Source organism: Orcinus orca, chromosome 1 (genome assembly GCF_937001465.1).
Source record: "Orcinus orca chromosome 1, mOrcOrc1.1, whole genome shotgun sequence".
Lineage (NCBI taxonomy): Eukaryota > Metazoa > Chordata > Mammalia > Artiodactyla > Delphinidae > Orcinus > Orcinus orca.
In genome coordinates this window covers 186750083-186774159 of record NC_064559.1, presented here as the reverse complement: position 1 = coordinate 186774159, position 24077 = coordinate 186750083, and the positions used below count along the sequence as shown (strand labels likewise).

Below are 24077 nucleotides of genomic sequence, written 5' to 3'. Positions count from 1 at the left end.
CTGCTCTGACAAAGATTTCCCTGTTTGTTGCACGATGATCACGGAAGGGAAGAAAATTTTCATGGACCATTTAAATACCTCAGGGGATGAAAAGGTCAGGACAAATAAGTCATGCTGACACCTGAAAATGACTCTGTAGAGGTGGGGGAAGCGGTGGAACAGAAGAGGGAGGAGTTGGAAGAGGGGGCAGGATTTCATATGCCAGGGACAGCCCTGCCTCTCTCCAGGGCAAGAGCACCTGCCTGGAGAAGGACAGCGCTTCCAGCCCAGCTTCCTCTGTTTTCAGGACAGCTGTCATTTTTCAGAAACCTCACTAGCAAAGGCAGCCCTTCCAAACAGCATGAGAGCTTCAGTTTGGACAAATGATTTAAGCTCATTTTTGCAGGGGAAGAAATGGATTTACAAAGCAACCAAGAATATTAAAGAGGCAGCTGAAAAGGCAGCCAAGAATCTGGCTTAGGGATTAGAAGCACTGGCTTTCTAGGCTGCGGACAACTGTCTGCTCAATAATCATCCAGCCTGGCAAGAAGCAGACATTTTTTCTGTGTATCCTCGGTTCCAACTAGCATTTATCCAGTGTCTGTTGTGTGCCAGGCACCAAGCAAAAAGCTGCTTCTTGTAAATTTCATTTATTGCCAATGAGTCCGAGAAGGTGGCATCACCAGTCTCTTTTTCACATGGGAAACAGGAGCAGAGTAAATGATTGGCTGGGATTTGTCGTACATCCCCTGAACTCCAAGCACAGTGCTGGTCTCCACTAGACCAAGCTGCCTTGTCCTTGGGCTCAAGAAAATCCTGCAAATCAGCTGAAGGTCAAGAGGTGCAGGCTCTTCTGATGAACATACGCTTGGACCTTCCTGCCTTCTCACGACTTCCAGTGACCACAAGATCCAGAATTCAACGTCAGATCCAGAATTCAGTCATTTTACTGGCCCACATCCCCTTAAAAAAATGCCACAACAGGGGATACAAACATTTAACACACTTTATTGATTTAGGGGCTGAACAAGGCAGCATTTGGACAGTTAAGAAAGGCACCTCATTGAAAATAATACATCACAGTGTTGTTGAGTGATCCCAGTCACAGGATTTGAGGATGGAAAGGACAATCTTTGGATAAGGTCGCTTAGGACACTTGGTCATTTATTAAAAAGGGTCCTTTCACACGACATGGATGGAGGAAGGCAAGAGTGTGGGACTGTGGCATATGCTGGGTGGCTGTCAAGAGCTTACCCACAAGAGCCGGCGGGCTGGTACATCAGTGGTAAGTTGGGAAGGGAGTGAGACCAGCCTGCTCCACCTGCCTCATGACTCCAGTAAACCTGATTTGCTGAGCCACTACCCCCATGAACATACTCTGTATCTCTTTCAAATGGGGAGATGACTTTTTGATCTCATGGTATGGGGAACCAGGGTTAGTAGTCAACTCCTGCCCTGTTCCAAGCTACAGGACAGACAGGACAACAGTGTGATTTCCGGCATTCCTGGGCTGGCATGAGGTTCTGATAAAAGCTGAGGTCTTAGGGCACTGGCTTTAAAAAATATCGTCACCAGTCTGGAGTAAATGACAACGTGATTCCTTAGAAATAATACTGCATCTCCCTGTTTCTATTTATACCCTCCAATCAGTGTTCTAAAAAATGAATTTTTCCCTTTGCTTATACTTTTTAAGGCTCCTACTCCATGGAAAAGAAGTTGCTTCACTACAGCACTGCTGCTCTTCCCATTCTCCTCTTGAGCTCTCACCACTCCGCCCTCTCCATCCTTACCCTGACCACCCCTCCCCTCTGCCCAGCACCTAAGAGCAGGGATCACGCCGCAGGGTGATGAGCAGTGGTGCAGTCTCGCCTGGCCTTCTGTTACTAGGCTGAAATAGAGAGGAAACAAGAGAGAACAAAATGGGTTTTTAAAAACCAAGTAAATATCAGAGAAGCTTGGCATGCACGCCCCGGCAACCAAATGCATTAAACACCGGACATTTCTCTGCCAGGTGAAAGCTCTCATGCCTGCTGAGGTTAAGGTTCTGGAATTAAACGAAGCAAAAATTGAATCGTACCTACCCCCAAAAGGGCATATGCAACCCCGACGATCTTCCAGTTTTCACCGATAGCCCAAAAATCACACGCACGTGTGTGCACACGTGAATGCATATAGACGGATGACAAATATCTGAGTAAGGATCACGCACACTCTATCAGCAAACATTCAAGGACCTCACCTTTGAGGCCAAATGCCTGCAACTGTCCCTACTCGAAGAGGAATCGACTCCAAGATTCACGAGGCCACCCTCACCCAGAGAAGGAGCCCAGATCCCCACAGACAGAGCTGACAGTTTTGGTTTCACTGCCCTTCCTTGTCCATTCCCAGAAGTCATGTGCTTCCCAGAAACACCCCATGCCAGATTGGGTTTCCGCTGAGAATGGATGGAGTTAGTTTACAGCCAGGGAAACAAGGCAGAGCAGAGTCAGCAGACACTCACTTGAAGCAGACAAAGAGGGACACGAGATGGCCACTCTGTCCACCTGCAAGCTGTACCCATAGCCAGCTTCCAGGTGGACAGAGGACAAAACCTCTGGCGGGCCCATAGACAGCAGGAGAACTCACGTCAGATGGGGACTGGACACTTTTTAGTCCACTAAACTGAGTCAGCAGATTACACTGGGCAGGTGGCATTATTTATTGGACCTGCCACTGATTTTTTTCATGGTTTTTTTCCAGAGGCTGCTGTTTTTGTGGTCCCTCACAGCAGTCTATTAATTCATCTGTTTGCCCCAAATCAAACCAGAGACCAAAAGGCACAGCACGGACCTCAGGAAATGTTTAATAGCTGGGAGCTGAGGTTAAGAATAAAAGCTGGTTACTGCCATAGGTGATCTTATTTTTGGGGTGATCCTTTCTTGGGGAGACTGGCCACCACCATCATGACGTAAGGGGTGAAGGATTGGATCTGGAAGGGAGATGGTTTGAGTTTAAAAGGGATACATCTGATTTGGGTTTCACATCCTGCAGAGAGACTGGGTTTGAATAAATTCTAATCAAAACGATCCCAAAATGATCCTCAAATCACTGTTTTGTTCATACTTGGAAACAGAGGCGAACATTAAAAATAAAAACAAACCTACCCTGGTCTCTCTTTGGGGAAGTGGACTGGCTGCCCTCAGATGCCCAGCCTGGATGTTCAGAAGACTGTCTAAATTCAAAAGGACCTTTCACCTGGTTTAATTCTTTGGCAACAATTCAGTATTCAACACAGGTCCCGGATGATTCCTACTTTACAGAACCATGGTGCAGTTCACAGAAATATTCCAGCTTGGCCTGGCTCTTTCTATGCTGATACCCTCTCCCAGTTAATTTCTGGAATCTATAATGTAAGCGCCTTTTCCTTCCTGTTTAGGGGGAAAAAATTAATGATCCCTTTCCACACACTGACTCATTTGGCTTTTCATTACGGGTGAGAAAACAAATGGAATTTCTGGCCAACAGTCTGCCACTAGGAACTGTGGCCCTGCCTGACTTCATGTGACCCAGGACTTCTAATTAGCTGTTGGAGATGGGAAAAATACTAGGGAACTGGAATGCCTGGTAGATACCTGAGTTAGTTTATTTTGGTCAAAAAATAAAACCTAGAGTATGGCTAAAGAAATAAACAGCTAGTAAAGCAATCTTGCCTATAACTTAGAAAGTAGGAGAGTGTACACATACTTATACCAACACACTCATGCGCACACGCACACACGCCCACACACACAGATGAGATGAGAGTTGCACACACGCCAAAGATACATGAAGCAAGTGCTTTTTTAATCAGTACATCAAACGATACTCTTGCTGGCCTGAAGCAGCTTCCCTCTGCCTGCTCTGCCATTCCCGCCCACTCCTTCAATAGGGATAGGAAGAAGAAAGAAGCTCCTTTCTGGACCCAACATTATATAAACATAACCAAGTCTTTACATGTGGCTTTGGAGAAGGCTGCTAGGATGCTTGCAAACACAACGTCAGGGGTCTGGGAGGCATCGATGGCAGAGTGGATCCCCCGTTTACTGTAGTACTCCACCAGCGGGGCAGTCTGAGTGTGATAGGCCTCCAGGCGGATTTTCAAGGCCTTCTCATTATCATCTGATCGGCGGACCAAGGGTTCCCCGGTGATCTGAGAACAGGAAGAGGGTAATGAAAGGCCAGGACTCAGCAAGTTCTCCTAATCCAATGCTGGATGCAGATCTGAGACGCCGTCTGATCCCAAAGTCCGTCAGAGGGAAAGACAAGACATTCTAGACCCCCTCCAATAAAGAACTATAAAGAACTTCACTATTCCCAGCAAGTTGGTCCCAGGAGCAGACCACTTGGTCCAGAGAAATCAGGGAGCCTGAAACAGCAACTGTGAGGAAAGGGCTGAGACAGGGGGACAGACAAGGTCTTTCTCTCATGGCTTGTGCTCAGGCTGTTCAGCTTCCAAGACAAACACTTCTAGGGTGAGAAACAAGAAAGACAGAGGCCCCTGAGACCAGGAGAATCCATCAAAATCACAGATGCGGTAGCAGGTAGGATCTTAGCTGCATAAGTATTCAGTGTTTTCACTGGGGTGCCGGCCTTCAACATTCTGAAAGTGGCAAGTGACAGGGAACACTGAGTGACAGAACTGCCAACTCTGTGAAACGTGACTAAGTTGCCAGATAGCTTTGGAACCTGTATGACCTGATGAACTTGTCTCATATGACAAAGGTAAATCCAGGAAATTCTTACTGTTGCCTGTGTGTTCTAAAACAGACAAGGTGAACTATTTATGGTAAATATTACAGTGTGAGACCCCCCCCTTTTACATCTGCAAACAATTAAAGACTGTCATAGGAACCTGGCAGTGTTAACCTGGCCAAGCTCTTCTGAATCTGTAGGGCACAGTATAGTCACTAGAGAGAGAAGATATTCTTCTGAAGCAGGACTGGTCAACAAACATCTCTTCAGTACTGTCCTTCCAACCGTGGCTCTAATCCGGGGCTTCCAAGCAGCCTTCTCCCGATTAGTTCACCATTTAGGTTGCCATGATGCCAGGAAGGGGCTGCTCTGGACAAAAGACAGGTACAAACTGGGCACTGGGAAGTGGCTGGCACTGGTGGCTACCTCAAGGTCAAGCAATAAACCACTTGGAGGGACACTCTAAAGATGAGCCACAGCCCATGTGATTTACGTGACAGCAATATTTCTCATGGTTAAGTTCGTAATATTGGTAGGAATAAGGGGAAAATGGGAAGAACAAAGGGAAGAAAGAAAAAAGAAAAAAAAGCGAAGTAAGAGAGAGGAAGGAAAGAAAAGGAAACTCCCCGTCCTGAATTTACATACATCATCTTTCATGGGCTCCTTTGGGGGGTTGAACTCCTCGTGGTAGGAACGGCCACTCTCGGGGTGAATCAGTCTGAAAGACAGCAAATGAACAGGAATCAGGCTGCCGGAACCCCAGGGGTCTCCAAGATGACAAGCACAGACAGAGAAGCTGGAAGCAAGGACTTTAATCCAGCAGAGAACCTCGTTATAGGAATCTCTTGCTTAGGAAAATAACTGGGCACATGCCAGAGGGAGTATGTTTTCTCTCTCTTTTCTCTCTTTTTTTGTTTTTTGCGGTACGTGGGCCTCTCACTGTTATGGCCTCTCCCGTTGCAGAGCACAGGCTCCGGACGCGCAGGCTCAGCGGCCATGGCTCACGGGCCCAGCCGCTCCGCGGCATGTGGGATCTTCCCGGACCCGGGCACGAACCCGCATCTCCTGCATCGGCAGGCGGACTCTCAACCACTGTGCCACCAGGGAAGCCCTGTTTTCTCTTTTGACCCAACATTAAAATACGTGTCTGGCTGAAGAGGCTGGTATAATGACAGCCTAATTCGACTGTGTGAGACCATTCCGATTCAGGCCTTAAGCTGAATTCAGGGGCTACAGAGCAACGAGTCACGATCCCTGCTCACAAACAGTGATTAATTTAGAGGGGGAGACAAATGTGGAAATAAATAACTACAATAAATTTGGTAATCCTTTAACAGAGATTTGGACAAAGTGCCATGGGGGACAGAGGACAGAGAAACTAACCTTATTTTCTAAACTAGTTTGGTTATAAAACCAGAAAGGTGTTATAGGAAAAACATGTGCTATGGATGCAGACATCAGCAGACAATGCTGAACAGCTCTGCGACCACACAGACACAGAAAGCCCAGCCATCAGAGGGAAATATTCAAGGCATCAGGGAAAACAACATATTAAGTCATAGAATAAAGAGCTCAAGAAGAAGCATTTACTTGGCACAGAATATGTAGCTGGCAGCTGCATCTCTGCCGTGTCCCCTTAAGCAACGAGCCCACGCTCCTGACTGGGAGTGGTCACACCACAGGAGCCCCGAAACCTAAGAAGGAAAGGAGGCAGGCCAAACGCTGCTCGGCAGCTGGTGCCCACAGCTTCGCGTGGCTTCCCAATTCTATGCCAACCAAGGTCTGCTTATTTACCTGATGGCTACTCTCCTCATGAAGGTCTGTTAGGCCAGAGCTTCCCAACATTTTCCACCTCTTGGCATACACAGAAAGTACTCAGCGTGCTTGCTCTGGTGGCTGAGGGGGTCAATATCTCAGCACATCAGTTGGGAAAGTCTGGGTTAGACTATCGAAGCCACATGTTTGTAAAATGTGATACTGTGTTTTAATGACAGCATATTTTGGGGGGCCAAGTGGTCCATTTATAGAATGAGGTGGTCCATTTACAGCATGGGGGACAAATTGATAGCAGAGTGAGTAAGTTACACTGAGTGGGCCTGTGACTGCAATCATGTAACACGAGGTTGGGCCCTCCTTTATTTGAGTTGCTGGAGGGGTTCCTCTGGTGCATCCACTGGGAAATGACACCCACTAGGAGACCCAAGGAGAGGAAGAGCAGAAGCTGCGGGGCTCAGCTACAGCTTTCCTTTGGGAAGGGCTGGGGGCATGAAGTTTCTATTTTTTTGGCCATGCTGTGCAGCATGCAGGATCTTAGCTCCCCAACCAGCATTGAACCCATGCCCCCTGCGGTGGAAGTGTGGAGTCTTAACCACTGGACCACCAGGGAAGTCCCTGGACCTTGTTTCTTCACCTTCTGGAAAGCACAGGGCACACAGCAGCCAGGCTGCAACAAACACAATTCTCTCCTCTCCATGTCTCTACATCAGCTCTTGCGCATTCCCAGATTCCCTCAGCCCTCCAGTTACATATAACACTGCTCCTTCCCCACTTCCAAGTATCATTTTAAGAAGAAGGCAAGATTCATTCCCTAGAAGGGAAAAGAAACCAATCTCCAAGTTCTTAAAATGGGACTGGTCTTAAGTACCAACCAAAACAGCTCTACAAGCCACTGAGCCTGGCCTGGATGTGGAGGTGAAGATGTGGAGGGATCGGGCTGGGATGCTACAGCCACTGCTACCTTGGGTGTGATACTTCAGACACCTGTTTTCTCACCCACAAAATGGGGATGGTACAAGACATTAGGCTAATGATACCAGAAAGCCAACAATGAATAGGTTAAAATCAAAACCCACCAGCCATACTTATGGCAAGAAATAAAATAATAACCCATAGAAGTGAGGTCAGAGCCAATTCTGAAGACATTTACAGTGGGGTCCTTATCATGTCAGATTTAAATAAGATCCATATTAAACTGGCTAGTTCCTGACTCTTTTTCTTGCAATAATCAGCATAGTGGATGAGGAGGCAGAAAGCAGGTTTTTGGTGCTAGTTCTGCCACTGATACGCAAGTGGGCTTGGAAAAACACCTTTACACAGTCTGACCTGTTCTGTTTCCTCCCCTGTAAGGGAGAGGGCCACACTACACCACTCACTTCCAAACCGAGAGACCGAGTCTTGCCTCTTTCGCCCTCTACAATTCTGGAGTTTGTTCTTCAGAAACTCTCAGTGCCCCACCAGCCAACCCCAGTCTCCATCACTTCACCGGTGGATCACATCAGGCTCCTCCAAGTAGGGTCCTTGTCTGTTTCTTATTTCCCTCAATTTAGCCTGTATACCAGGACCAAGCTAATGTTCTCAAAATGCTGTTTCTGCCACAACGCCTAGTGGCTTAAGAACATCCCATGATTCCTGACTCAGTCATGTCTACCGTCTCTTCCTTGGCAGACCTTCCCCAGCCAGGCTCCCATTCCACCTTCCCAACCGCACTCATTCTACCACCCAGCCTCCCAGGCCATTTCTCCAGTGCTGGACAGACATTTTGCCAGAAGCCTTAGCTAGAGCCTCTCCCTCAATGCATACTCATTCTTCCCTCTACTCCCTTATGGGAAAGCCTCAGCAAAATCCTCTCTATCCAGGAAGGTCAAGTCAGACTTTACACCTGTCCTAGCCAGACTTCCCTCCCTGCCCCCAGGCTGTCTTCCTGGACCCCTACTGCACTAAACAGCCCAGGTTTCATGTAGGGATTGTAGACGCTCTGAGGTCAGACATGGGCACCAGCATATTGTTCTATATTCTCTACTGGTCCCCTGCTCCCAGAGCTGTGCCTGCACAAAGCAGGCACTTAGGAAGCTGAGCTGATCAGATCAAAGGCCCCTCGTGTCACCTAGTACTATTAACATCTGCTTTGCAATGTCCGGGACCCCAGCCCTGGTCATGTCCCTTCTTGTCAACCCTACTGCTTCTTGGACTACATCAACTTTGCTTGCCTACTCTGTGCCAGAGTAAAGAAACAAAATTCCTGCACTGAAGGAGCCTATGCAATAGCTGGAAACATGAAACGTGGACATTTGAAAAGAAAATTAATATAAGGTGGATCCCACCGTATCTAACACAGCCTTCCAGGAGAACACCTCTAACAGTTACTCTGCTGCCTCTCTCCTTAAAGATATGGACTGCAGACACATGGAGAAAAATGTTCAACCTCATTAGGAAATCAAAGTAATAACATTTATAATCAGAAAACACTGGCCCCTTAATTTAAAAACTTACATGTCCTATGATGGCCAAAGCATGAATTTAACAATGGAAAACTGGAAGAACACAAATGTACAACAATCGGGGAACAATTAAGTAAATGATGGTTCATGTACTGTGAAATATCATGCAGCAATTAAAAATAATGGTCATGGAAGTCTGGTTCAAGATGGTAGGCTGACCACCTTCCTGAGGCTCCATTAAAGTGACTAAGGGGGCTTCCCTGGTGGTGAAGTGGTTAAGAATCCGCCTGCCCATGCAGGGGACACGGGTTCGAGCCCTGGTCTGGGAAGATCCCACATGCTGCGGAGCAACTAAGCTCGTGGGCCACAACTACTGAGCCTGCGCTCTAGAGTCCACGAGCCACAACTACTGAGTCCCAGTGCTACAACTACTGAAGCCCGCGTGCCTAGAGCCCGTGCTCTGCAACAAGAGAAGCCACCGCAATGAGAAGCCCGCACACCGCAACGAAGAGTAGCACCCGCTCACCACAACTAGAGGGAGCCCACGCACAGCAACGAAGACCCAACACAGCCAAAAATAAAAACAAATAAATAAATAAATTTTAAAAAAGTGACTGAGGGATTAAAAAAAAGCTATATAGCCCATAATAAGGACAAGAATGGGAGGGTCTGTTAGTGGTTGAGAGCTTCCCACATATTTTTGGAAGGCATAAAGCAGATGGTAGCGCGGTAGTGAAAGAGGGCTGAGGAAACTGTAGCCTAAAGCAGTGGCACTTTTTAGGAGCAAACTCATCAGAAGCAGAAGCATTTCTGTGTTCAACGTTAACTACTATAGTGAAATAAGCACTTTAAAACAAAACACGCAAAAAAATTATAGAGTTATTCGCTAAGCTGGCTGTACCACGAGCAAGTTTTTCCTCAATTTTCTAAACTGTATAGATGGTCCTATTATTTTTATAATAAAAAGCCTACAGCAAGGTATGGCAACTTCAACTGAAATCGGACTTAAAAAGCACTAAAATGGAGATACAGATGTAAGGAATTTAGTATTTCTTTTTTTTTTTTTTTTTTTGCGGTACGCGGGCCTCTCACTGCTGTGGCCTCTCCCACTGCGGAGCACAGGCTCCAGACGTGCAGGCTCAGCGGCCATGGCTCATGGGCTCAGCCACTCCGTGGCATGTGGGATCTTCCCGGACCGGGGCACGAACCCGTGTCCCCTGCATTGGCAGGCGGACTCTCAACCACTGTGCCACCAGGGAAGCCCAGGAATTTAGTACTTCTTAAGCACCCAGGTAAGCAAGGCTCTGAAATATGCACAACATGCTATCTACCATGCACAATGGGTCCTCGAAGCAGGTACTATTACTTCCTCTCTACATATGAGGAAACAGCCTTAGACAGGTTAAGAAACTTGCCTAGGGTCAGAGTTAAAAGATGACAGGACTGAGTTGCTGCTGGACTTCAGATCCCTTGCTCTTCCTTCCATATCCCCATCCTATGTCACCACATAAGGTCAATCCATGTGGAAACGGCACTAAGCTTCATGGCTGGGATTAGGCCGGAGCAGTTCCTGTCGTCTGACAAAGCTCTGAGGAAGCATGAAAAGAAGGGACCTTCAGGGGACAAATACCTTCCTGTGATTCTCCGGATCAGCAGAGAGTCTGGGATGCTGAATTCAATCACAGAATCAAGCTTCTCTTTCCTCTTCTCCATGAGGTCATCAAGCTGTAAAAAAGCGTGTGGCCCACCTAAGCTACCAGAGCTTGATAAGACCCATTTCCCTCAAAGGAATAAAGAGATAGAGGGCCAGGATTTGCTTTCATGCAATGGTCATACAAAACCAAGCCACTCACCATTTCTGCCTGCCTCACAGTCCGAGGGAAGCCATCTAAAAGAAAACCATTTTTGCATGGAGGCGTCTCCAAATTCTTCTCAATGAGCTCCACGACCATTTCATCACTCACCTGGAAGTCAAGAACAAAACAATCTTGGGGTTAAATCCATTAACTAGGTGGCATTAGCCCAACTCCAGGGTCATAAGTTTATGTCTGTATAACCTGATTACTAAACAGGTTCTTGACCCCAAAGAAGCAAAAATCAGAGCAAATATGGAGTGGCTCCATTTGGAAGATTCAGTTTCATGATTATTTCTGTGGTTGCCATACACACATTCTCTTCCCTTGAGATTCTCCTGTGTCCCAGTAATCTGGGTGAGGGAACAGGAGTGCCTATCACCCCACCAGGAGACCCCCATTTCTTAGGTCCTGAAGGCCTCTCTGGCCATTAGTCAGAGTCCTAGCAATCAGATAACAGCTCCTCAGCAATCAGCTGTCTTCAAGACATAAGTGAGGACATATGGCTGAGAGACCACCTGAGGAGGGCTCTAGGAGAGAATGGGGGTTGACCAGAATTGTAGAAAGGCACCAACTTTACCTGTTTCACAATTTTGATTAGGCTAACAGTAAAGCAACCCAGGCGGTCTCGGACAGGAAGCAACAGAGAAGTTCACTGACCTTGGCAAGACTGGTTCAGAACCAAGGAACCAAAAAGCCAGCCCAACACTCCTCTGATCCCCTCTAAAAACCCCAACAAGGGCCCTTCCTAGCTTCCAAAAACCAGTTTTCCTCCTGGGCTTTCACTGCAAGAAAAGTTCCCTGCCAGTATTAGAGTGAAGGCTGCCCATTTTGGTAGCTAATGCTCTTATCTCCTGGGACCAGCTGTGAACTTGGGGACAAAGTATAAGCTCTGCGACTAAGTGAAGGCTGGAGATAAGTAATCTCATTGCCACAACCCAATTTTTTCTCAGTACGGGATCTTCCACCAAGACCCAAAGTCCAAAATATCTAGCTTTATGGCTTGACTTACGGCCTCATTAACATGAAGGGAAAGCTAGAAGTAAAGGGGCAGCTGGGCGCACAGGCAGGGCTACCCCAGGTCCAGAATCTCAAAGCCTGACGGGAGGCCCAGCACCCACCCCAACCAACATTCTAAGATATGTAAAGACCAGAGAGCCAAGCACAAAATGACTTCTTCCCAAGGCCAAGTCCCAGAATAACTCAGTTACTATTAAGCTCTGGCACTAATCAAAAAACATTTAGTAGGTAATAAATTGTACTTCTCCAATCAGATCAACTGGACTAAAAACAAGAGGAAATGCTATTATATTCACCAAATAAGAAGGATTACTTTTGTCAACTGCCAAGCAACCCCTCTGTTAAAGACACAGAACAGAATCACAAAAGTAGATTAAAAACACTTCTGAGACTTCCTGAGTCCTCTCTTGAATCACCCTTGAGTTCTGGCCTAGGGATGGCAGTTTCATTCTTGGTCTTAAAACTGGGTATTTAAAAAAAAAAAAAAAGTAAAAAACAAACAAACAAAAAAAACTGGGTATATTACAAAATGTGCCGGCACAAAGGAACTTCAAGAGTACCGTGAATAAAATAAGTGTCATAAATTCAGAATGAACCAAGTAACTTGCTACTGTAAAAGTTCCCATAATGTGCCGGTTTGTTAAAACACCCCGCAGCACAGGGCTGTCCAACAGAACTTTCTACAATGATTAAAATGTTCTATATCTGTGCGGGCTAGCAACAACTTGAAATGTGGCAAGTGAAACTGAGGAAGTTAATTTTAAATTAAATTAAAATTAATTTCAGTAGCTACATGTAGCTGGTGCTCACCCTATTAAGCAGGGCAGATCTAGACTCTGAGGAATATCAACATTCACTGGTACCACCAAACCTACCAGTTTCCCGGCATCCATAGTTGCCTTCAGCTTTTTTCCCAGCTCTGAGCCAGAAGCCACCATGGCTCTCAGCATGTCCCCAGTAGCCAAATGGCAGACACAGAAGTTTTCAGCCAACTTGGGTGCCTATGAAGGGGAAGACAAAAAACAAGATATGGTTAACAGTGCAGGCCTTGGAGTTAGACTGCCTGGGTGTGAACCTGGCCCTGCCACTTACTGGCTATGTGAACTCTGACAAATGCCTATTTCCTTACCTGTAACTGGGATAAAAGTACCTTACATTATATTCTAACATATGACTATAGGGTTATAGTTAAGAATTACATGAGGTAATACATAGGCACTTAAAACAGTGCACCTAGCACAGGAAGCCATCATAAATATCAGCTATTATCACTACTTCCACTAGACACACTAGTGACACATAAGCCTCAGTTTCCCCATTATAAACGGGAAAAACAGAAACAGCAGTACCAACACTTCACACGGTTGCTCGGAAGTTTAAAAGAGTTTATGTATATAAAGCACCCGGCACAATGCCTGGCATGTAACGTGCTGAATGAATATTCGCCAGAGGGATGGACGTGTGGCTGTCAAGTACTGTGGTCACCAGTGTGGGAGGCAGCTGGAGCCAAGCGCGGAAGTCTCCCTCAGGCAGACTCGGCTCTTCCCTTCCCTGTCTCTAGGGTACCTGCATTATCTGGGCCAAATCACTTAACCTCTCAAGAGGCTCAGTTTTCTCATTTGTCTAAAATGAAGGCAAAAAGTCTCTGTCTCAGAAGGTAGCTGTGAGGATCAGATGAGATATATATATGAAGAGCACCTGGCAAACAGTAAGTGCTTAGCAGCTTTAGGGAGCAGTATAGCCTTTTGGCTAAGAGCATGGGCTTGAGAGTCAAACGCCTGGGTTTCAGACACCAGGTTCACCAACTGCTGGTTATGTGACATGAGAAGAATCATATCACTTTTCTAAATTTTAAATTTCCTCTAGGTATAATGGAGATGGTAATAGTACCTATATCACTGGGTTGATGAGATTATATAGAATTCCACATATGCAGGGCCAGGCACTTTGTAAGTGCTCAGTGAACATCAGCTGTTACTGTAATCCCTGTCTTAATTCCATATTCATTCATACAGAAAGAAAATACTAATACTTCGAAGATGCCTCTTCTAAGAACCTTGCTGGGTACCAGGGAAACAGATGAATAGGAGACACAGACTCTGTCCTCTATGAGTTCATAGTTTGGTGACTATACCACAGAATGAAGACTAGAAGAGAAGAGACCCTGGAGAGTCCGACATTGGTTTTGTAGTGGCAAAAAAGAATGCAGAATTCATGAGGAATAGAATCAGTTCAAGGAGCTTAACACTTTGCTTTCTGGTTCAATTGTTTTGGAAAAGAAGTAGGGTGGGAACCTTGCTCAAACCAGTTCATTGGGAGCTTTCTTAGGTGCACATGGTAAAGGCTAAATAGATAGGGCTCAGGGCAACAGTGCTGGTTTGTGACTCATGGACTGATTCAGCTCGGAGCACTGACTTCATAGCAAAATGGAACCCAGATGAGGTATTTAAAACCACACTTGGGAAACCAGTGAAGGTCAGGACGCTCTGGTGATGGAAAACCTTCTGGTCCTTCGGGCTGGCACAGTGGCCACAAACCCAGAGAGCTGTGCTTTTCTGCCGATCTTTCTCCTTGGTTGCTGAAATTAACTTGGGTGAAAAATTGGGAGGTCAGGCTTGTTCCAGGGGAAAGAGTAACCAAAACACCAGAGAAGAGCTGTTAGCACCCGACCTTCCAATTTTTACCACTCTAAACCATAGGACTCTTCTGTGCCATTTCAGGTGACTAGATTCTACGGCTGTGTGGAAGCACACTCCCAGAGGGAAGACGCGGCATGGCGGAAGACTAACTCCTTCTTTTCTTGCTGGCTGCACGGAAGTCAATGGGGTGGGCTGCAAAGAGCATGAAATTTGGAGTCAGACAGATTTGCACATGACCCCTGGCTGCCCTCAATAGCTTTATGACCTTTGGCTAGTTACTTAATTTCTCAGAATCTCAGTTCCCTTACCAGTCAAATAGGGATAATGTCTACTCCATAGGGCTGTTGTGAGGATAAAATGAAATAAATATCAGACACACCGTAGGCATTCAGTAAATAAAAGACCTCCTTTCAAGGTCTTTCTTTTTTGCATTACTCTTTACTTGCAAACTACAGAAGAAGCCTGATGAAATAGCTGTATTTCATTCCCCTTACACTTCACGCTTATACTTTTTTTAGAGGAATGCTTCCCCTACTCCAAACCACCTGAGGGTACTGCTAAAATGCAGATTCTGATTCTACAGGGTGGGCCCTGAGCATCTGCATTTTAAACAAGCTTCCAGGCCTGGCTGTGCTGCTGACCCCTGGACACACTCAGCTGCTGCTGAGGCCCTGAGACACATGTGTCTCACTAGCCATGGGCTACTGTTGAGCCCAAGAAATAGGCCCCCCATCTGTAGGAGAAACCTGTGGTTTGGGAAGGGGGTGTGGTTCAGAATGGCTAAAACCACTAGGGAGGCAGCATGGTGAGGTTAGTGTTCTCAAACATCAGTGTATTATCACAATCACCTGGGGCACTTGCTAAAAATACAAAGCCAGGCCTGCCCTTGAAATGTATGATTGAGTGGTTTTCGGGTAGCATGGTGGGATTCTGATGCACACAGATTGTGAAGCCCTGGGGCAGGGGTGTAAGACTGGGTTTTATAGTGGTACAGATCCGGGATTTACAGTTTACTCACTGTGTCACCTTGAACAAGATATATAGCCTTAAGGCCTTGGTTTCTTCATCTCGTACAGTAAGTCCCCTACATATGAACCTTCAAGCTGCAAACTTTCAAAGATGCAAACGTGCGTTCACATGTCCAATCATGTAAGTTCACGTGTCTGGCATACATTGTCACGTGTGTGCCTCCTCTACAAGTGGCTGCGCTTTTGTGTACTTTACCGTACAGTACTGTATAGAGTACAGAAGTATAGTGTCTTTATTTCAAGCCCAGGGTGTCCTGAAACAAGTGTAAAAGCAGAGGTGATGTAGCTGGTACTGCTAAGAAGCGCCAGGAATTGGAGGCCCAGAGAAAGGACGAAGACAGACAAGAGGAAGAAGTAACTGCAGAACTGAAGAGATTCACGACGCAGGAAATGGCAACGGGATTTTCTTTATTTGAGGAGGCACTGTTAGTTTTTGAGGCACAGCGCCTGAACATTGAACGGTACACGAAGGTTGCAGCAGCCGTTCAGAATGCAATCCAGCGGTACTGTACCATCTATGATGAGAAAAAAAGAGGTACTACCCAGACATCACTGGATCATTTTTTCAAGAGGGTAGATAGAGTTGAATCCAGCAAGGAACCAGAACCTGTGCCATCGACGTCAGGCGTGAGTGAAACTGCAGCTCGCCCTCCATCTCCTATAGCTGACGATCCTTCAGCTCTACCATCTCCCAGCTCCTCTCCCTCCTCCAGTCAGTAACTCTTCTTGCCTGTTCACCCTATGCCCCTGTATGCCAGCTGTTGTACTGTACCACTGTACTTTTCAAGGTACTGTACTGTATGATTAAAAATGTCTTCTTTATTTTATTTTTATGTATTACTGGTGTGAAAAGTATTATAAACCTGTTACAGCACAGTACTATATAGCTGATTGTGTTAGTTGGGTACCTAGGCTAACTTTGTTGGACTTACGAACAAATTTGACTTACCAACGCGCTCTCAGAATGGAACTCATTTGTATGTAGGGGACTTACTGTACAGACAACAATGTCTACTTTCAGAGCTGTTATGGGGATTTGGCAAAATCATATACGCAAAAGAATCCAGCATAGTGCCTGGCATTTAGGGAAATAAAGGGAAAATGTCAGTCTTTAAGATTTGATTTAATCAAGCTCACTTGTTTTCTTACCTCGAAATCATCTTTCTACTGCTGTCTTTCCCACTTCCACCTCCAATGCTTCTGTACATGCAGCTGCAATCATCTCCTAAAATACTGCTGGACATACTACCCACCCCCCAACAAACATACATTCAGAAGCCTCAACATTCCCCCAGGGCAACAGGGGAGAAGTCCCCATACCTTAGTCCAGCACTCAGTGTCGTCCACAACCAACTTCCTATACCTCCCAAGCTACTCAAATTTGCCTCCACAAGTCCCCTCAGGATGCCCTGCACAACGGCAAACAGCTGCTCTATATATGATTTCCAATTACATAACATAAGCCTCTCCATGGACCTCGGCTCAAGATCCTCTCTACGCAAGAATGCCCTCTCCCTTCCTCCTACTGGTCCAAGCTCTACCCTCCTCTGTAGTCAAATTCTGAGCATATCTCTCCCACCAAAAATCCTCCCCAACTACCCTTTCTTCCTCCAAGAAGGAATCATATCAACATCAGTTAACTGGGTGTTTGCAAGATGCCAAGCAATTTTTCCATGCATTGTTTTACAGTATTTAGTATGTATAATACATAACAAATATGTTAGGTAGTAACTATTTTTATGTGCATTTTACAAATGAAATTCAGAGGCTAAGTTGCCCAAGATCACAAAGCTAGTAACAGCAGATCTGGCAACTGGCCTCAAGACTGTTGAGCCCTAGCTCTTATCCATGACACCACATGGCTTTACTAACACCCCCACCCCCCCGCCAGAGCCTTAGTGGCTGTCCTTGGGGAAGTGTGTGTATGTGTGTGGAAGGGAGCACAAGGAGGCCTTCACAGTGCTGGCAATGTTCTGTTTCTTCATATGGGTATAAGCTACACAAGTGTGTTCACATGTGAAAATTCATCAAGCTGCCCACCTAGGATATCTGTACCTTTCTCTATGTATATTATACTTCAATTAAAAAGTTTTTTAGGGCTTCCCTGGTGGCGCAGTGGTTGAGAGTCCGCCTGCTGAGGCGGGGACACGGGTTCGTGCCCCGGTCTGGGAAGATCCCACATGGCGCGGAGCGGCTGGGCCCGTGAGCCATGGCCGCTGGGCCTGCGCGTCTGGAGCCTGTGCTCCGCAACGGGAAAGGCCGCAGCAGTGAGAGGCCCACGTACCACAAAAAAAAAAAAAAAAGTTTTTTAAAAGCACAGAAACTTGTGTTTGAATTTCAGCTCTGCCTGTTAACTGACCATGTAACCTCAGGCCAGAGATCCTTTAATCACTATAAATTGGATATATTAGTACCAACATCACTGGGTGTGTAGGAGGAAGAATGGAAGATTCTCAACAAATTATAGTTCTTTTCTAACCCTGAACTGTCCTAGCATTTGTCAGTCACTCATCTCACACTTCCCATATGGTACTCTGCACTAGTAAGTACTGCTTGCATGCACGTTCATTTCTGCCCCTACACCTAGATTGATAGCAAAGATAAGATGGTAATGCTGTTCAAGCATCAGTCACGAATTCAAATCCTATCTTTGCTACTTTATGTATGTCCTGGGGCAAGATACACACTGGGCCTCAGTTTACCAGGCAAAGGCAAAGATAACAACAGGACCTTCCTCCTAGGGCTGCAGGATTAAATCAGATGACACCTGTAACATCTTTGGCTGTGGGGGGTAGGGTCTGTCACGTAACCCAGCAAAGGGTGACTATTTTGCAATATTAAACCCTCTTGAGGGCAAGGGCTGCCCTGCATCTCTAGCATGGAACTTATCCAACAAAACATGCATAGGGCAGGAGACAAATCTAACCCAGGGCAGCAGGTAGCAGCAGAAAGAGCAGGAGCTTTGAAGTCATTCAGATGCAAGATCAGCCAATAACTTGCCCTGTAACCTAGAGCACAAGCTCTTTGAGCTTTAGTTTCTCTACCTGTAAAAGGGGGTGTAAGAGCATGGGTCTCACAGAGTTGTTTTTGCACTGTGAGCGTCAATGCACTGACATAACTGACAGAGCCTGACCTGCAAGATGGCAGCTGACGGCCTAAGTGTGCTGGCCTTGAAGAACTGGTGTCAGCTGGACACATGGAAGAAACTATGAAAGGGGCTGGCAGAGGAAACAGAAAACATACCCGTTTTGGCCACACCATAGGAACATCTAACCCTAAAAGGGAGACAGGGAAGTAAGGTTATTTAAACAAAACAACAAATCCAAGTGTTCCAGGTGTTTTAGACATTATTATGTTGATGCAAAAGCAGGTAGTTTAAAAATGTTTAACTATTTTAGTTAAAAATAAAAAGTTGTAAAAGGAAACAGATTATTTCAGTCATGCCAACATTAAATACCTAAAATACTGAGTTATGCAGGTATAAAAGGAAGCACTAGTGGGAAGAAAACAAACATTACTGAGCAGGCACTAGGCACTAACCCAGGTTAGGATTTTACATCAAAGATCACAAACATTTACCAGGCAGGCAACACAAATGAAGTGGGTCAAATAAAGCAACAGGCAGCGAAGAGGGCTATGCAGGGGACAGGAGAGCACATGGACCGCCCAAAGCGGCATCCCCACTCAACTGCGTGCCACGCTGGAATGGAGGCCCAGAACCACCAGATCTGACTTCTCAAGAGAAACGAAAGCTCTGGATTTTTAAGTGAAATTTCACAACTGAAAACACTGTGTGGTCAACTTATTATTTTGAAAGCTGACAAATTATAGGAATAAATCAAGCACTTAACCTACCCTTACTGTACAAACCATACCAAATAGTAGGTGAGAAGTTTCTCTTTATAGAAATATTTCAGCTAATAAATGAAAAGGGAATGATATAAGTAGAACATCATCATTTTGCCACCCACAGTGAATTCCTGGAGCCAGGCACTGAACACCAGAGATAAGCAGACACAGTATGCCTCCTAATGGACAGCACACCGCCACCTGTGATGTAGTTGGGTCAAAAATTGAACCCAGATCTGGTTAATTGTTTTTTTACAGGAAAGAAAGAGGAAGATGTTAAGTATGGCATGGGGATACAATAAAAAAATTCTCAGAAAGAGGGACACTCCCAGAATAAACAACTTCCACAAAAAAGCTGCAAGGAAAAAAAAGGGGGGGAACCTGTAAATTAAAAGGGACTTGAAATGATCATATTTGTGAGACAAATGAATGGAAATGTAAACATTTGCTGTTATTATTGTTTTTAGGGGATAGTGTGCTTGTTTAAAAAAAAGAATTCGTCTTTTAGAAATACACACTGAAATATTTACAAATGAAGTGTTATAATGTCTGGGAGCTGCTCTAAAATAATCTGTGAAGGGAGAGTGGATGGGGAAGGAATGGCCACCAGCTGATGGTAGCTGGGGCTGGATAATGGGTACATGGGGGCTCATTACACAATCCTGTCTTCTTTTGTGTATTCAAACTCTTCATAATAAAAAGCTGGGGTGTGTCTGCAGGCTAAATTCTGCTGCAGGCTGCCACTTTGCAACCTCTGATTTAGGAACACTGTTCTTTAAAACTCCATTAAAACTACAACCACCAGTATTCCTATTGTTCCAGTTATGGAGAGAAAGGTGTACAGAGGTTAAGTGACTTGTGTAAATCTTACCCTTAAGTCCCAGCTCTAATCACATCTCCTCGACTTCTACAAGGCCTTCTCTGACCAACTCCCATCATACATACACCCTTATAAATCAGCTCATAGGATAATTTTCTTCAAAACTTCCTGAAAACATTACCCTTTACACCGAGATACAGCTGAGTTGGGGGGTGGGGGGATGTGTTACTAAGATAGGGAGTCAATAATTAGTGAACATCTAGTATGTGCCAGGTTGTCAGCTAGGTGTGCTTTACACACATATATAACATAATTTTCCAGTATCCTTGTTAACTTTTGGTCTAGGGGGGCAAGGACCTTATCAGTTTTCTTTACTGCTCTGTCTCCAATGTTCGGTGCTCATGACATGTTGAATGAGTAAGGTTAAGTATTAGCCCCATTTTTCAGGTGAGAGCAGTGAGGCTTAGAAGTTACAAAGCTTGCTAAACTATAAAGCCCTTGTCTCAGCACAGGGATGGGTTGTCCATTTCACAACTACTGAAATTATTAACTTCAATATGAACTAAGAGAAAACAACTGATGCATTTGAGCTACCTCGTTTATCTCGGTCACTCCGCAAAAGTCCGTAGAGTTTGGGATTAAACATTCCTAAACTGCAGGTTACCTAATAACTGAGGGTGGTAGCAACAGGAAAGAGGAGCATTCAATGTTACTGAGGACAAGGGGGTTGGGTAACAATGACCCTCAAGGGCAAATCGGCTCTGGCTATAGAGAGAAAAGGGGAAGTGGTCTTTCTTCACCTAGTAGACACAGCCAAAAAGCAAAGTCACAGGAATGAACTGAATCTCTAAGACTCCCCTTCTCCTCATCACCCACATGAATCTGTGTTCATCCATTTCCAGTAACCTCATCAAATAATGTGCTGGGTGTCACAGGAGCCCCAAGAATGAGTAAGACAAATGATCTGTCTGCCAGGACTTTGCAATCTTTGCAAGGGCTCAGAAGAGGGGGCATAGAGCAGCACCCAGAACCCCATTCCCTTAGCAGATCAGACTTTCAGGAATTCCCTCTTTAGACCCTAACAGCAAGCAAAAACTTGAGGGGGGGGCAATGCCAGACCCCAGGCAGGAGGAGGATATTGATAATCCAACCTATGGGCTTCGAAATCCTAAGTGAGATCATAAATCCCAACCTTGATCTATGGGCCCATTATGTCCCAGGTGCCAAGTGAGGCCCCACGGTCAGCAGAAGGTAACTTCAGACTCCAATCACTCAGAGCCCTGAGGTTCCAGGCTCCATGAAGTCAATTTTGCTAACCTGAGAAAGCCGCCTGACCTCTCTGAGCCCGTTTTCTCACCTGTATATTGAGGTACTCTCTCCCATCCCCCCAACTTAACTGTCTCAGGCAGGTCATACCTCATTTCTCTTAGCAGTACTCCTAACCAGCACAGGCCAGCTCCCGCTTTCCCCCATGAGTGGGAGACGCTACTCCACCTTCAGGCATTAGTCATTACCAGAAACGTCCCCCTACCCCGAGTGCCTGGAACGTAACCCTCGACAACCCACTACCAAATCGCAGGCAATCTGGGGTCCCTGCGTCCACTCGGGTTGTGTAATCTACATGCCTCAGCCCAGGGCGCACCTTACCCTTCAAATCTTCCCAGCTTCTAAACCCTTAAGGGATCTAATCAGTCCTTAGGATCACCTAACACGGCACCTCAAGCCTGGGTCCCTCAAGAACTCTAACTCAGACTCCCTCGACCTCCAATGTGGACCCTCCCCCAAACACCTGCTAGAACCCCAGACTCCAGCCAGGGTACCCCTCCAGGCTTCAGCCAGCGGCCCGGCTCAGGGGCGACCCAGACCTCTGGCAGCCCTGACCTTGGAGTCCCACGGGCTCTGCCGACAAGCCCGGCTCAGCAACTCACCTGGGTACCCTTGCCGGCTCCGGGCGGCCCCAGAAGCACGGCCCGGATGCCTTCAGGAGACTCTCTAGCCGGTTCGGCCATGGGAACGTTGGGAGCCATGGCCGCCGAAACCTCTCGCTGCTCAACCAGCCGGCAGTCCTCCCAAGTCCACCGCTTCCAGGCCAGCGCGCCACGCACGCCACGCACGCCCCGCTCGCCGTTCACACTGGCCCGTCGACACGTCCGTCAGCCCACTCCGCCCACCCCTGAGAGCGACGGAAACTTCCTCTTACCAACCACTCAGCGATACTGGGGAAGGCTGCTTTTGATTGGACAGAATCGGTAACGGAGTAAGGAAGGGGAGGGCCATCACGGACGCGGGTGTGGGGCGCGCGGCGGGTATGCGGAGTGGGCGGGAAAACATGAAGCAAACCTAGAGGCCCGGCTGGGAGTTCTAGGTTGGCTTTTGACAGTTAGTGACACCGGCAACCCCAGTGAAGTCCTATAAAATTGCCCGTGGGAGTACAAATGGGTGAAATCAGTCTTAGAAGACAAATTGGCAAATATGTATCAAATATCCTTTGGTCCAGCAATTCCACTTCCAGGAATTCAAAGGACATAATCTACGATATACGTGAAGATCTGTCTCACAAAGATACTAATTGAAGCACTTATAACAGCCCCAAAGTCCAAAACAAGTAAACAAAAAAACAAAAACAAAGGCAATATGCTAAATGTTCAACAATAAGAGCTTAGTTAAATAAATTGCAACAAATTTGTATACTGGAATCCCCCCCACCCAATGCATAAAATATTTAATTGCATGGGAAAATGTTCACCAAATGGGATACAAAACTACAGTTGCAACAAAATCCCAATTTGTTTGATAGTTACAAGTGATGATCTATGTATAGTGTGATTACAGGAGCTTCTCCCCTTCTTTATGCATATTTATATTTTCAAAAAATTCTATAATGAATTCTGTAATAAACAGGAGAAGGTAGTTTTTCTCAAAAGAGATGACCTTCTCTTGGACAGATTTGGTGTGTGAAAGTTTCATCCACACCCCCCATGAAGCAACCCCTGAGGTCCTGGCAAGACCTTTAGTCCAGAGAGTGATTATAAAACAATTATGTTTCCCCACAGGCTTATTGCAACTCATTTCCTCTCTTTTTTTTTTTTCCTGCCGTGCCACGTGGCATGCAGGATCTTAATTCCCCGATCAGGGATCAAAACCCATGACCCCTGCAGTGGAAGTGTGGAGTCTTAACTACTGGACCGCCAGGGAAGCCCCGGAACTCATTTTCTGTATCCTGGAAATAAATTTTCTATCTTTTCAGCTTGGTCTCTTCTATTTTACCTCACAAAAGAAGTTAACATTCATTCCTCATGCCCGCACTGGACTTCCACAAGGTTCCTGACCTTAAAGGATGCAGGGATTTTTATGCCCATTTTTCAGGAAGATATGCAGTGACCAGCCCAAAGTCACACAGTTAGCAGAGTCACAATTAACACTGAGAATGGCAAGCTGGTACCCTAGAGAGCACAAGATTCATGGGCGTGAGGGTGGGGAGCAAGCATATTTTCTCTGGTGGAAGCCTCTATGCGCCCCAAATTCACCTCAGTCCAAGAAGACCAGAGTTTATCAAGGTTTCATGTGCCCGAGGCACCAGACAAGAGGGAATAAGAACAGCCTTTCCCTTCTACCATCACTCCCGGCAGTGATCCTGACCAGGCATGGAGCCCCCGGGAGACAAAGCAGCTAAGATTACACAGAAATACAAAAAACGTCAGGTTTATTCATTCAATTTTTTTTTTTGGGTTCACGGGCCTCTCACTGTTGTGGCCTCTCCCATTGCGGAGCACAGGCTCCGGATGCGCAGGCTCAGCGGCCATGGCTCACGGGCCCAGCCGCTCCGCGGCATGTGGGATCTTCCCAGACCGGGGCACGAACCCGTGTCCCCTGCATCGGCAGGCGGACTCTCAACCACTGCGCCACCAGGAAAGCCCTTCATTCAAGTTTTTTAAATGTCCTAGTTTGGGGCCATACTAAGG

At 46.2% G+C, this 24077-nt stretch overlaps 1 protein-coding gene across 5 annotated transcripts; it reads right to left on the bottom strand.

Moving 5' to 3' along the window:
* Window positions 1–967: 967 nt before the first annotated feature.
* On the bottom strand, window positions 968–22222 carry AK2 (adenylate kinase 2). Of its 5 annotated transcripts, none has more exons than XR_004481611.2 (7): window positions 22044–22214; window positions 12655–12780; window positions 10760–10870; window positions 10537–10631; window positions 5335–5407; window positions 2061–4147; window positions 968–1867 (listed from the first exon to the last, which is right to left on the bottom strand). XR_004481611.2 is itself a non-coding variant. In XM_004266499.4 (7 exons), exons 1-7 carry the CDS (start codon window positions 22140–22142, stop codon window positions 1863–1865), a joined length of 705 nt encoding a protein of 234 aa, XP_004266547.1. In that variant the 5' UTR covers window positions 22143–22214; the 3' UTR covers window positions 968–1862. The 5 variants fall into 5 exon arrangements, 4 of the variants coding, with proteins under 4 accessions (XP_004266547.1, XP_033278124.1, XP_004266546.1 ...); XM_004266499.4 differs by having other exon boundaries at window positions 3952–4147; XM_033422233.2 differs by adding an exon at window positions 18690–18721 and having other exon boundaries at window positions 968–4147; window positions 22044–22180.
* Window positions 22223–24077: the final 1855 nt, after the last annotated feature.